Source organism: Rhinatrema bivittatum, chromosome 16 (genome assembly GCF_901001135.1).
Source record: "Rhinatrema bivittatum chromosome 16, aRhiBiv1.1, whole genome shotgun sequence".
NCBI lineage: Eukaryota > Metazoa > Chordata > Amphibia > Gymnophiona > Rhinatrematidae > Rhinatrema > Rhinatrema bivittatum.
This window is the reverse complement of record NC_042630.1, coordinates 5,936,933-5,951,387: the sequence shown is the minus strand read 5'-3', so window position 1 is coordinate 5,951,387 and position 14,455 is coordinate 5,936,933. Positions and strand designations below refer to the sequence as shown.

Below are 14,455 nucleotides of genomic sequence, written 5' to 3'. Positions count from 1 at the left end.
AAACACACAATATACACGCTCTGGCCAATTTCGGCCCTTCCTATTGTGCATCCAGAAAAGGGTTTTTTTCTGATTGACAATTTTTATTGGCCTTCACATGTAAAATATACAAACAGTGAGACACTAGACAACCAACAAGTTATCAATGCAATATTAACCCCCCCCCCCCCCCGACTGAGAGTACTGCAATCAAGAATATATAAACTGGAGTACATATAATACAGTCTTATTCTTAGACCACTGTAGCGAGCAGGTTATACATTAACAAGTCGTCTCTCATATAAAATACATGCACATAGACTCTATGACAGTTGATTCCTCCATTTTTGTAATCAATCCACTGCATTAATTCTTTCTTGAGTGCCTGTAGCAATAAATAAGTGCACTGCCACATCTCCTGGGCACCAGGGATGCACAATTTCTCCTTATCATGTCCTGTTTAATTAATCCAGCTCATCTAAATATAGTATTGGGCACTCAGGAAAGTTGGCTGTGCGCACGCTAAAAAAAAAACGGCGCCCAGTTTGGATGCACGTTTTCATGCACGTCTTATTGCATCAGCCTGCCAGTTTTATTCAAATAAATTAATTTCCAGTTATGATTCCAAAACATTAGGATTGAATGGTAATGAACAGCTTTCATGTCTGTAACGCAGAGGAATGCATTTCTTGAATATTAAATAGGGGGAAGCCCCTGGCCCATGGTAATCCCTTTCAAGTCATCCTTGCTCCAATAATCCAGGCTCCTCTGCATCCTCCTTATAGGCAGCTCCATGGCATTATTGCACTGTTGTCCATCTCAGCCTGGGCTGGACAGCCGACCCTGCAGGGAAACCAAAAGGCATAAAGGGAACCTTCTCTACCCATGGCTGGGCAATGACATCACAGCTGGCAGCAGCCACTCAGAAAGCACTGGGCATGGAGGCTAGGGTGTGGATTGTGACATCACGGCGAGATCATAGTCGGAACCTGGGAACCATGGGCTCCACCCCCCGGCAACGCTCCAGGCTGGGGAAAACAAGGGGACCCTGAGAGGAGGAGAAGGAGAAGACCCCTGGGGGAGAATCATCTGTTTTCATTCCGGCACAGAGAAGCTTTCTGAGGTCTTTGCGTCATCGTGCTGTGCACGCTTTGGTAAGCACCATCTTTCGAGGAGCTGGTTCAACGGCGATGAAGAGGTGGGACGGGGCCTCGCCACCCCTGCACTGCTGGGTGACTTAAGGTCCGTGGTGACGATTTCCTTTGGCGGCAGGGGGGGGGAGAGTGTGGGTGGCCGGGAGCTCTCCCCCCCCCAGCTCCTCCCTTCACGCACCCGGTGAGCCATGGCCACCGCAAAGAGCATGGAGACGCAGGGCACCGCAGACCTCCCGGTGGATCCCCGCTCGGTGATGGAGAAGTATGGCTACCAGATCACAAAGGCCATCGGGCATGGCTCCTACGGCACCGTGTACGAGGCCAAGCTGGAGAAGCAGAAGGTCAACGTGGCCATGAAAATCATTTCAAAGAAGAAGGCATCCGGGGAGTATCTAGACAAGTTCCTGCCACGTGAGATCCAGGTAACGCACGCCATAGTTAAACCTCCTTAGCTGGCCCAGTGTTAAGAGCTTGTAGCAGGGGACCTGGATTCCTTTCCTTGCTCGCACTTTGAGATGGGTGGGCTTCACAGCTTTACTGACTCAGCTCCATTTCTGCAATCAGCATATAATTCGGCACTTAGCGTATAAGCATTTGATTGCAAATGATAAAAATATGCATAGAAAGTGTTTTGTTTTTTTCCCCAGTGGACACCTAAAACCACCTGGCTCTTCCAACTTTTCTTTCTCGCCCTGGTTACCTGCCCCACAATGTTTGGGGCCCAAGGAAGGATAGTTGGGGATAGGAGAGGAGGATGATCTGTGAGCGGCGGGCGATGGTGTTACCTCTTGGGGTAATGTCACCAAAGAAGTTAGGTAATACCAGGACATAAGGGAACCTCCCTCTTCAGCCAGGGCACATAGGGTGCCATCTCTTGGCTCTCCGGTTAACTTCTAACACTTGCATTGCACCTTTTGGGGTGCATAGGGTGCAACGTGTTAAGCTGCATGTGAAAGTGCTTTCTCATCAGGCAGGTGGCAGCCAATTCAATTGGGACAGTTTCTGTGACTTTCTGCCACATTTGCTTGCTCTCAGATTCCATCTTTTGGTACAGACACTTCTGTCACCTTTCTGTGCCTCCCAGAAAGACTCTTACCTAGCTGTAGCAGGAGATAGTGGGATTTCTGTCTATGGGGCCTGGGTAACAGTGTTACTTCCCAGGGGCCCATGTCTTCAAATGGCTTTTATGCATATTACAAGATCTAACCTCATTCCTAAGTCAAGTTCACTGCTGCCCTTAATGCTTGTGATGTGCTAAGTTACATACATGCAACATATCAAGGGGAGCCTTTACCCCTGTGTGTAACAGGTAATGGTGCTTTTCTTTGACGTGTCCAAGGTAAAGGTATTTCCTGTCAGTGTTTCTAAAGTGATGGGGTCATCGCTTGGTGTGCCGCAGGACAAGGGATTATCTGCTCTCACCTCCTTTCCTCCTCAGGTGATGAAAGTTTTGCGGCACAAGAATCTGATCAGTTTCTATCAGGCGATAGAGACCACCAGCCGTATGTACATGATTCTGGAGCTGGCTCAAGGTGGCGATGTCCTGGAGAAGATCCAGTCCTCAGGCCCCTGCGAGGAGGCTGTGGCTGGCAAGTGGTTCAGTCAGCTCACCCTCGGGATGGGCTATATCCACAGCAAAGGAATTGTGCACAGGTTAGCCAAAACGAGTATGGGAATGGGGACAGAAGGCACGGGAATGCTGGCGGGAGGGGGCAGGAGAAACGTTTCCAGTGCGATAGGACATGGGGATAAGCATGAGATGTGCATCAACATGTGCAGAGGTGAGAGAACGATTGAGTGAATACTGCATCACTGAGGTTGAAGCCTTGGCCATGGCTCTCCCACTTTCGAGGTGTGATAATTCAGCTGTTGTTCCGTATGTGCCATCGTGTGTGCGTGTATGCATGCACTTTCCCGTTAAACAGCTCAATAACATTTTGAATGCTGATTTATACAGATATATTTAAGTTATATTTTTTATTTAATGCCAGTAATGTTTGCACTGGAACCAGATGGGTAACTTGAATACAGATGGGGGATACTAGCTGCCTGCTCCTCTACCAAGTCACACCAAGAAACAGTATGCCCTACCTGGAAGTGGCAAAATTGGCCAAAATGATTAGTAATTAAGGAGGGATGCTGGATTTGCTTTGCTAATGGTGTTTGACGAAAACCATATATAGTTTATGCATCACATCTGCCGACTACAAATTATGGAAATGCAGATGTCAAGTTAAGGGCCACTTGGCTCCACCCAGTCTGGGTTATTTTACTGGCTGAGGTCTTCTCCCTCTCTTGCCCTGTCACGAAGGTCCCTTTGTGTGTGGCCCAGCTATGTTGTAATTCTGCCAGCAGAGCACTGTGTCTCTTACCTCACCCTCTTCCTTCCCCAGGGACCTAAAACTGGAGAACCTGCTCCTGGACGCAGGAGAGAACATCAAGATTTCAAACTTTGGCTTTTCCAAACTGACAGCTGCTTCCTCGATCGGGGGGCCCCGCAACCTCATCTGCTTCTCCAACCTGAGCCAGACGTACTGCGGCAGCTACGCCTATGCCTGCCCCGAGATCCTACTGGGAAGCCCCTACAACCCCTTCCTCTCCGACGTGTGGAGCATGGGAGTCATTCTCTACGCCCTGCTGACGGGCCACCTGCCCTTCGATGACACCAACCTGAGGAAGCTACTGAAGGAGATGCAGGAGGAAGTGCCGTTCCCCCACAAAGAGAAGGTGTGCCAGGAAGGCAAGGTATGACCCCCCCCCCCCGGGGAAGGGCGGTGCTGCTCTTGCCAATTGCCCAGGATCCAGAGTGGAGAAAGGGCCCTTAGAAATGTTGCACTCTGTCTCCATCTGTGTATATGAGATGCTCCGGAATTCTGCCTCTTTATCAGGCCCATGCAATACCACGCGCTCAGGCTAGCGCACAGGGTAACCTGCGGTTGGACGCGCGTCCATAAGCCCTGATGCAATAAGGGGGGGGTCAACGTGTCCGAAACACGTGCCCAAACCAGGGTGTAGCTAATTAGCGCTCATCACTTGTAAATGCCACGTTGATGAGGCTATTAGCCAGTACCCCCGACGTAAAAAAATAAACACGTAGCCGACCTCCACGTTTTAACCCTCAAAAACTAACGCCAACTTCTGTTACAAATCATATATAAAATAAATAAAATATAAAGAAGAAAATAGAGTCCGTAAACAGACAGTGCGGGACAGAGGGGTGTGGGTGGGTAAGGGTAGACGGGGAAGAGGGTAGCGCAGTTATTATTGTAACGTTTATTCAACAAAAAGTGAATTGAAATGTTATTGTATATTTTAATGTTATCACAATTGCACTGTTATGTATCACATTGTCCAGAATAATTGAAAAACCAATAAAATAAAATAAAAAAACCTAATGCCAGCCCCAGAGTTGGCGTTAAGACTTGAGGAGCTCCAAAAGTTGAACAGAAAAGCAGAAAGCGGGTGCTCTATCACGAGGCCCGTTTTTCCCGCACAGGTATTGCATCAGCCCTTATGTTACTCTTTTGCTCCTTTGGTTTTAAGGCCTTGGTCTGGAGGACGCTGAAGCCGGCCTCCCCCTTTCACACCCTCTCTTTGCTACACAGGCCATGGTCTAGGACAGGGTTATTCAAACCAGTCCTATGCCTGCCCCCCCAGGGTTTTCAGGATATCCCTAATGAATACACATGAGAAATATTTGCATACATCGACTTAATCTCATACGTATTCATTAGGGATATCCTGACTAGCTGGGAGGCCTGTAGGACTGGTTTAGAAGATGCCAAAGGAAACTTTGGCTTCTAACACCCTTCCTTTGATCTGCAGGCCTTGGTCTGGAAGATGCTGGTGCAGACCCCTCTCTCTAATGCCTTTCCTTTGCTTCACAGGTCTTGGTCTGGAAGATGCGGGTGCAGACCCCTCTCTCTAATGCCTTTCCTTTGCTTTGCTTCACAGGTCTTGGTCTGGAAGATGCTGGTGCAGACCCCTCTCTCTAATGCCTTTCCTTTGCTTCACAGGTCTTGGTCTGGAAGATGCGGGTGCAGACCCCTCTCTCTAATGCCTTTCCTTTGCTTTGCTTCACAGGTCTTGGTCTGGAAGATGCTGGTGCAGACCCCTCTCTCTAATGCCTTTCCTTTCCTTTACTTCACAGGTCTTGGTCTGGAAGATGCTGGTGCAGACCCCTCTCTCTAATGCCTTTCCTTTGCTTTGCTTCACAGGTCTTGGTCTGGAAGATGCTGGTGCAGACCCCTCTCTCTAATGCCTTTCCTTTGCTTCACAGGTCTTGGTCTGGAAGATGCTGGTGCAGACCCCTCTCTCTAATGCCTTTCCTTTGCTTCACAGGTCTTGGTCTGGAAGATGCGGGTGCAGACCCCTCTCTCTAATGCCTTTCCTTTGCTTTGCTTCACAGGTCTTGGTCTGGAAGATGCGGGTGCAGACCCCTCTCTCTAATGCCTTTCCTTTGCTTTGCTTCACAGGTCTTGGTCTGGAAGATGCTGGTGCAGACCCCTCTCTCTAATGCCTTTCCTTTCCTTTACTTCACAGGTCTTGGTCTGGAAGATGCTGGTGCAGACCCCTCTCTCTAATGCCTTTCCTTTGCTTTGCTTCACAGGTCTTGGTCTGGAAGATGCTGGTGCAGACCCCTCTCTCTAATGCCTTTCCTTTCCTTTGCTTCACAGGTCTTGGTCTGGAAGATGCTGGTGCAGACCCCTCTCTCTAATGCCTTTCCTTTCCTTTGCTTCACAGGTCTTGGTCTGGAAGATGCGGGTGCAGACCCCTCTCTCTAATGCCTTTCCTTTGCTTTGCTTCACAGGTCTTGGTCTGGAAGATGCTGATTCAGGCTTCTCAGCGCATCACAATCCTGGATGTGCTGAGGAGCCCCTGGGTGTTGAGGTTCCTTCCCGAGAAACCCGAGCAAGAGATCAAGGCCTTGGAAGCCATGTGCACCCCTATCTCGTGTGAAGAGTCGCCGGTATGCCAGGTGCCCTCCACGCCCTCGGTGCCCTCCACGCCCTCGATCAAACGCGACGATTTTGTCAGGGAACTCATTGTCCCCGAGGCAACCATGAGGCTCTACATCACCCCCAGTGACAGCATGGCTCGACTGAAGGGAACCACGCTGTAGTACACCAGGGCTCCCACCAGCGCTGCTGAAAAAAAACCAAACCAGGCAATTACCACAGCTTACACAGGCACAGCCAGTGCCCCACGAAGACCCTCCAGGAAACAGGAGGGAAGACAGACTCTACGTTTAAATCCTAGTAGGAATGAAATAAAAGCAGCTGTAACATTTTCAGAACCTCCACTGTCCAGCTTAGACAATGAAAAAGTGAATGTGTTTTCCTATTCTGAGAAACAGAGGCAGCCCTCCCCCCTCCCCAGTCCCCGTCAGTGTGGGAGGGAGGAAGACAATTCCCTCCTAGTGTGGGGAAGGTGGGGAGAGCTCTGCAAACGGGATGGAGGGAGACAGCGTGGAACAAAAGGGGGGCAGTTCTGGAGATGAGAGGGTGAGAGAGAAACCCCCCCTTCCGCCGTGGGAGCAGTGGAGACGAGGCGGCAGCCGCTTGCAGCGTGAGGAGGCAAGAAACCTCCAGGGATGGGATGGAGGGCAACAGAACCCCTTCCAAGGTGGGGCGGGGGGAGGGGGGAAGCAGCTCCGGGCGTTGGGAGGAGGGGGGAGACTGTCCCCCTCCTAGGGTGGAGCAGGGAGGGCAGCTCCAGCAGGTTGGTCGGGGCCTTTTGGGGGGTGCAGCTAACAGAATAAGCTCCAGGCATTGGTTTCAGCATTATTTTCTGAAGATCATATATTTATTATTTTTCATGTTTTTTTGAAAAATAAAATCCAAATAAGGCTGAAATGTGATTAACAGCAGCAAAATCAGGAGTTATCAAACCCTCCTTATCCAGAGGGGGAAAGAAGGAACGACAGACTGATGGGGCCAGCACAAAGCCACACATCATACAGTTTCTTTTTTTTGTTACCTGATTAAATTATTCACTCTCTATTTTATACAAGGTACCATAACACAGAGAGCCCCCCTTCCCTCCCTCTGGTCATGGCCCAGTGCTAGAGGAGGTGCATCAGGCCATAATGGCTCTCCTGTGCATTAGAGGGGTGCAGCCCTGCTCCCTGAGGGGTCACAACAGCTCTGGTTTTGCCAAGGGACCAAGCTATGCAAATTAACCTGGGTCTCAGACCAAATATATGCAAATACGCCAAATGACTATGCATCGTCGATACCCTGGAAGGCAGAGCTAGCACTGGAGCCAGGTTTTCTCCTGCTAAGCAAGAGACAGAGGCATTCCAGAGGCCCCTGGCGTGACAGACGCTGCCCTCAGGCTGCAGCCAGGCCTCTCCTTCTGGCCCTGATGGGCTGGAGCAATGGGGCCTTTCCTGCAGAGCTGATGCAAGTCCATGCCGGCTGACAGAGAGAGGGTGCGGGTGAGCAGCTCAGTGTAAGGTGCAGAGAGATAAGGCACGGTGGAGGATGCTTTAGGGATTCTGTGCAGAGTGTGTGGGTGGGGAGGGGGGGGGGGTGTGTGGCAGAGAGGAGAGAACGACATGGAGCAGGGAAGAAAGAGTCCTGGCATGGTCTGGATGTGGGGACTGGGGAGAAGCCCTGAGATGAGGGATGTGAGGATGCTGCGCATGAGCGTTGCTGGAGGTCAGCCCTGGTTTCAGCACGTTCTGCGCACTCGCATCTCCCGGCCCTGCCCAGCCATGGACATGCACTATGTTCCTAGCCGTGCTCCCTCTGATGAAAAGCACTATTGACATTCGAAGGGAGGTTGCTACGCTCTTAAGAGAAAAAGGACCTACAGTTCCCGCCTCTGCATCTTCTCGGACCCAGGACCCACCCCCTCCCCAAGCCCACTGCATTCGCGGGGATTTTGTGGTTTCTTCTCTTGAGCGATCAGGATGCCCAGGACGCCAACTCCTTCATGTCCTCGTCCTCATCTTCTTGCGCCACGCGGGAGGCTGGGAGAGAAAAAAAAGAGCGGCGGGTGAATTCCAACTGCCGGCGCACTCCCCGCTCTCTGCCCCCCTCTCTCACCCTCCCCCATCTCAGAGCCGAGCCTCAATCCCGGAGGAAAGTACCTGGCACAGATGGCACCTTGCTGGCTGGGACACCAGGGAGGTCCTCGTCTCCCACGTTTAATAACTCGCTCTCCACTTCTTCCTGTTCCAACTCTTCCAGTTCGGCAAGCAAGTCATCCTGGACAAGGGCAATGACAGAGGAGGGAAGGAAACACGTGAGCAGGGACAGAAATGGACAAGCTTGAGCGGAGTCAACAACTCATCTTAACTGCGGAGACAGAAAGAGACGCACACCAGGCCGTAAATGCACAGACAACACGACCAGCACTAGAAATCAGGAATTGTCTTGTTTATTTTCTGTCCACTTTATGTACTACTTTCGCAACACATGTACAGATTGTCAGGCCAATACCGTGTCCTGAATCATGATCTGAGAGAAAGAACGAACCACACAGAAGGGGAGACGGCGAGAGAGCTAGACAGATGCATAAGGAAGGAGGCAAAAGTAGAGACAATGAGAAATAAAAAGACACACAGAGGAAGCAAAAGACGACTCAAGAAAATGTATTTTTACCTCATCGATGTCGTCTCCGAAAGGTCGGGAAATGGCGTCCGAGATTTCCTGCGCGATCTCCTGTTGCTCCGTGATCTCTGCCATGAGGTCGTCCACCTTCCCGATGTCCCTTCAAAAGCAACATAATCATAGTCCAGCTCTTCGTGCAGGGCAGAGGGCCACACGAAGGAAGACATTTTACTGAGAACCCCATGCGCCTCCACGAAACCCTTCAGGTGCAGGCAGCATAAGATGCTAAGACCTGCCTTACTGGGTCAGGCCAAAGCTCCAGCGAGCCCTGCATCCTGTCTCCCGGCACTGGCCAGGTCCAGGAAACAACTGCCAGGCAGGATCCCAAACAGATGCCGTTCTGCCAGTGTCCAAGGGCAAGCAGTGGCTTTCCCTCAGTCTTCATGGACTTTTCTAAATCCCTTTTATACCCAGCCCCGCTGCCTTGCAAAGCTCACAGTCTCAGAGTGGGGGGGGGGGGGCTGGGGGCCTCCCTGCCAGGCCGGCGGCCATGCTTACATATGCTGGTGGGCCTCCTTCAAAGCCCGGGCAGCCTCGGACATGGTCTTCAGCACCTCGGTGTTGGTGGTGGCGTTCTCCAGGGACTCGCGCTGGAACTCGATGGTGGACAGGGTGCCATCGATTTGATTCAGCTGCTGCTCGTAGCGCTTCTTACGCTTCAGGGCCTGGAGCGCCGCTGGTGGGGGGGGGGGGGGAGGGAAAGGGGAGAGAGAAAATGAAAACCACCCCGATAAAGAACAAGCAGGCAAAAAAAAAAACAAATCCCCAAAAGACAAAACAGAGTCAACTCCTGGGAGAAACAACAGCAGCAAAATCCGAGGGATCCTCTCTGCGAGCCTAAAATGCAATCTAAGCAAAGACGACAGGACCGGCAGCAAAACCCGGGAATCGTCTCTTTGGTATTTCTTTTCTTGTTGTGCACATATTTCATTAATTAATAAGCCACTCTGGCAACACAGATGTATTTCTTTCAGCTGATAAAGAGAGAGAGAGAGAGGGGCATGGCTTGTCTTGCAAGGGAAGGAGAGAAAGCGGGTAAGAGAGAGAGAGAGGGATCCAATCCACCCAGTGCACGTAAATAACGGGAGGATGGGTGGGAGAGGAAAGGAAGCCTCCCATCATTTCCCAGCTCCCCACTGCTTACCTCTCTTATTTTTGGTCCCATGCTTCTTGGCCGTGTTCACCTCCTGCTGTATCTTCTGCTCAAGGAACTCCTGCTTCTTCACCAGGATCGCCTCCGTCTCCTGCAGCTTCTGGATCGCCTCCTGGGGAGTTGGAGCCTTTCCCTTCCCATTCTTCCCTGACAGAGGGGGGGGGGGGGGGGGCACAGAGACACTTAATACAAAAAAATGCCGGGGGCTGGAGGCTCCCTCGCCCACTCCCAGCCTTCCCTTATACAAGGTTTCTCAGCTGTCGGTAAACTTAGGACCCAGCGCTGCCGGCTGATGGCAGAAGTGGTCTTTTGGTTATAGGGCAAGATGGCGGGCAGCGCTGGCTATTTTCAGGCGTCACAACGAGTTGGCCGCAGGGACAGGACTGGAGGCTGGGTCTCTGGGTCTCCCACTGAGCCGGTGCTAGCGATGGCACTGTTCATGTTTATTAAGATTTATAAACCGCCTATATTCAGAGGACTAGGCGATGCACATTTTCATCTCACATAAGAATGAACCATATCACCAACGACAAAGTCCTTAAATCTTAAGTATATCTTTGCCTGGGTCTGCAGGGAGCATTACACCCTAGGAAAATATAATCTGCACTGATAGATTACCTTTTGTAATGTCTTTTTTATTTGTATGGTTTATTTCATTTTATTAGATTAGCATTCTAGGTCAGTTAGTTTTATGAAGTTATTTTAATTTTGCTGTTTGTGATTGTAAATCGCACAGAGACTGGGCTGGAACATGAAAAAAATGTAACAACAATATAATACAAAACAACATCAAAGCAGCTTCATTTCATGGCTGGGCAGCTTCGCCTGCTTCCCCTGAGTGCCGGAGACCACGAAGGATCACCACACTACATCTGAAAAACTTCCTGGCACTGCTTCCGAACCAGCCTCCTCTTACAGGGAGGTACCACAGTCAAGAGGCAAGGAAACAGGCTTCAGGTTTCATACAGCTAAGCCCCTCCAAACCAGGCCCAGGTTTTCCACCGACTCTGGAAGTGCCAGCTAGCACTCCAGGATCCCTGTAGCAGGGACGCCGCTGCAACTCCCGACAGCTGGGCTCCTTTGGAGAATTTTAAACAGGTTACAGATTACATTTTGCAGATTGCCCTTCACAAACGTCCAGTTTGCAGTAAACCCATCAGGAAATGCTAAAACTGGAGATGCACTCTCTTTTGCAGTCCAAGGTGGTTGAGCCTGTTCCACTGCAGGAAAGGAGACGACGATGTTACTCCAAGTAGTTCCTGATTCCAGTTTCTGGAATCCAGTGCATTATAACATCTAAGGCAGAGTGGCTTTACCAGACGTAAATCTGATCAGCTTCTTTGACTGGCTGACCAGAGTCGGATCAGGGGAGAGCACCAGATGCACTGTACTTGGATTTCAGTACGGCCTCTGACACAGTCCACATAGGCGACTTGTAAATAAATATGCTATGGGCCCTGACTGGGTTAGACACTGGTTAGTGGGAGGTGACAAAGGACAGTGGCAAATAGAATTTATTCCAAGGGAGGAGAGTTACTAGCAGTGTGCCACTGGGACCTGGCCCTTGGATCAGTTCAAGATTATTACAGAAGGATTATTGGGAAAGGTTTGTCTTTTTGAGGATGATTATCCAATCTGTATCAGGGTAGACCCCCCAGGAAGGTGTGGAAAATATCCAGCAAAGCTTAAGAAATGTTCTAGAGTCTGGCGACTAAGATTTAATGCTTAAAACATACAGACACGCATTTGGGCTGCAAAAACCCAAGGGAGCAGCCGAATATCAGAAAAGACTTCTGGATAATATCATGAACAAAAGAGGAGAAATACGCCCTGCAAAGTCCAGAATATTTGGCATGGAACATGGAGATCTAACTTCCTCCAACATGCTAACTCCAGGACAGTGAATTCTCAAGCAAGAGAGACGATCTCCCACAGACGCCTGCAAAGATCTCTCTCCCCCATTTCCTACAAGAGATGGCCAGCTATTCACACAGCTCAACCAAGCATGGGGCAAAGAATTTCTACTGATAATTAGAAAGTTAAGATTAAAAACTCTGGCCTGGAATCACAGCTATAATAATGTTTGAAAACGCCACACAGTACAGCAGCATTAGAGAGCACGTCATCAACCAACCTACTGATCAGACATTGCCACTTCTGTTTCCTTCGTTTCTGGCCAAAGTGGGAACTGGTTGGTTTGGGCACGAGGATTTTGGTAGGCAGGCATGGAAAGACTATTCAGTGTGGAGCTGGCTTACCGTCGGTTCTAATTTAGTGCTTTCTTTACATATCGAGGTTATAGTTGGTCTTGCCTGTGTCTATATCCCACACTCGCTTCCTGGTAGTCACATCAGTGGCTCTAAACAACGTCACATCAATCTCTTGGAATTAAGGGCAATCTGATAACGCTCTCTGTGTTTTCAAAAATTTGGGTAACCAATCATTCTGATCAGACAGACAATGAGGGAGCAATGTTAGATGTGCATTCGTTGGTCAATTCATTTGATTTGTTTCGGCGATACACGCATATCTTACGAATGGAGAGCAGGCGCACCTACCATCAGTTTTGTGTGCCTATCCTCCATTCGTGAGATACACGCACACTGCCAAAATGAATGAAATGAATTGACCAATGATTTCACATCCCTTGAACAAGCAGAGGGGGGATGGGCTCTTTTCCCATGTCGAAAAACTGTCACTCAGACAGACCGACCGACCGATGCAATATACTGTGCTCAGTCAAGCACGCTGCTTTACATACGATTGGACATGCGTTTTGGACGGGTGTTCATAACCCCTGAACCAATAAGGGGATTGGCACGTCTAAAACCACCACAAAACTAATAGCACTCATCACATGTAAAGTACATGCAGATGAGGCTATTAGCTAAGCCCCGCAATTCAAAAAATTTCCCACGCAGCCAATTTTATGGTCTGCTGTGCTCAAGGGCTCATTGGAAAAAACAAAAAATTCCTGCTTTCTGTGATTCCTTCTACTGGTATTGTGATACTAAGTAGGAGGAACCACAGAAAGCAGAATCATGTAAAAAAAAAAAAAGTCGTTAAACAGAATTTCTGGGCACACAATATACACAGTCCAGGCTGTGTATATTGTGGGTGTACTACCCATAACTAATCAAGCTTGATATTTCACTTGGTTGCAGCTCCATCACTGCTCTCTACATTAATGGTGGGGGTGGAAGGGAAATAGAACCAAAGAGCTAACAGAAACAGATAAGTATGAGAAAAAAATGTGAAGCTTGCTGGGCAGACTGGATGGGCCATTTGGTCTTCTTCTGCCGTCATTTCTATGTTTCTATGTTTCTATGTTTCTATGTCAGTAGCGGGAGAACATGGACGCTCGTACTGAGCATCTGTTCCAAACCCCCACTGACAGCCACCTTTCCTGCTGCTGAGGATGCACAATTTCCTCTAACGCCTCCTTTTTATCGTGGCAGCTCATTTTAATATTAAATTGCACGTCTGGGAGAGGTGGATCAGCATGTGCTAGGAGAGCACCCGGTTTACGCACACCAATATTGCATTGGCCTGATTGGCTGTCTCCTCAAATACGACTTTAAGATCAATGTACCTATGAGGCAAAGAAAACCATCTGATTTCCCTATTGCAGTGTTTCCTTGAGGCACACCTAGCCAGTCAAGTTTACCAGATATCCATGAGACAGATTTGCCTACATTGGAGATCCAGGCTATGCAAATGTATCTCATGTATAATTCATTCTGCATATCCTGTAAACCTGGCTGGTTAGGTATGCTCCAGGAGAGGGATGAGAGACACTACCCTAATGCATGCCCTAGGAAAAAGAAGACTACAAGTCCCTGCATGCAATGGGAGTTAATCCAGGACTGGCCCAATCCTAGAGCAGAAGAGATCTGTACTTCTGAAATAGAAAACCTCTGGAAAGCACACGTTGTTCCGAATTCCGTCAGAGTGACGTCACCCAGTGGGGCACGTGTTTTCAGAGAACACTTACTATAGGTAAGCAACGTTGTTAGGAAAACCCTGGCACCAAGATCATTTTCAATATTTGTTAACATTATAGAAATGCAAAATAAATCTAAATTACCGATGTTTATTAACTATTATGCTAATATAATACACCACGAATTGTTTCTTTGCTCTTGCACAAATATTTTAAGATTATTTATTATTTAAATGTATGAAGCGTTTCTCCTAAAAGTTGCGATTTATTACGGCTATTATACTCTGGTCCTGCTTAATATTAATGTCCAGAGCTCATTAATATTCATGACAGCGCTCAGCTGGCCGCTCCTGACGTCACACCCTTTTTCTTTCATTTTTCTATTTGTTTAAATAACCGCCAATGCCTCACCCTTTCCGAAGAGCCTGCCGAACCCACTCATAGAGCCGCTCCGTCGGCTGTAGCTTCCTCCAAAGCCCGAGAAAACAATGCGCTCGGAGACCGGGAGCACAGCAGAGTAACGCTGCTGCCGCCGCTGCCGCCGCCCTTGCTTCCGGGTGTGACGTCACGACGCGACCGCCAGCTCGGAGCCCCGCCCCTCTGGGTT

At 49.3% G+C, this 14,455-nt stretch overlaps 2 protein-coding genes across 2 annotated transcripts; one reads left to right on the top strand and one right to left on the bottom strand.

Moving 5' to 3' along the window:
* Positions 1-1,321: 1,321 nt before the first annotated feature.
* On the top strand, positions 1,322-6,255 carry TSSK4 (testis specific serine kinase 4). The gene is made up of 4 exons (XM_029581411.1): positions 1,322-1,555; positions 2,572-2,786; positions 3,527-3,878; positions 5,944-6,255. Exons 1-4 carry the CDS (start codon positions 1,322-1,324, stop codon positions 6,253-6,255), a joined length of 1,113 nt encoding a protein of 370 aa, XP_029437271.1.
* CHMP4A (charged multivesicular body protein 4A) lies at positions 4,426-14,427 on the bottom strand. The gene is made up of 6 exons (XM_029580619.1): positions 14,260-14,427; positions 9,897-10,052; positions 9,251-9,428; positions 8,744-8,852; positions 8,230-8,347; positions 4,426-8,109 (listed from the first exon to the last, which is right to left on the bottom strand). Exons 1-6 carry the CDS (start codon positions 14,288-14,290, stop codon positions 8,045-8,047), a joined length of 657 nt encoding a protein of 218 aa, XP_029436479.1. The 5' UTR covers positions 14,291-14,427; the 3' UTR covers positions 4,426-8,044.
* Positions 14,428-14,455: the final 28 nt, after the last annotated feature.

Bases quoted from the DNA above. Each gene is read 5' to 3' on its own strand.
- TSSK4 (XM_029581411.1), top strand. From the start codon at position 1,322: ATGGCCACCGCAAAGAGCATGGAGACGCAGGGCACCGCAGACCTCCCG. The intron at 2,787-3,526 runs GTTAGCCAAAAC...TTCCTTCCCCAG, and splicing joins AGCAAAGGAATTGTGCACAG to GGACCTAAAACTGGAGAACC. The intron at 3,879-5,943 runs GTATGACCCCCC...TTTGCTTCACAG, and splicing joins AGGTGTGCCAGGAAGGCAAG to GTCTTGGTCTGGAAGATGCT.
- CHMP4A (XM_029580619.1), bottom strand. From the start codon at position 14,290: ATGAGTGGGTTCGGCAGGCTCTTCGGAAAGG. The intron at 10,053-14,259 runs GTGAGGCATTGG...CCCCTCTGTCAG, and splicing joins CGGCAGGCTCTTCGGAAAGG to GGAAGAATGGGAAGGGAAAG. The intron at 8,348-8,743 runs GTAAAAATACAT...GCCCTTGTCCAG, and splicing joins TCGGAGACGACATCGATGAG to GATGACTTGCTTGCCGAACT.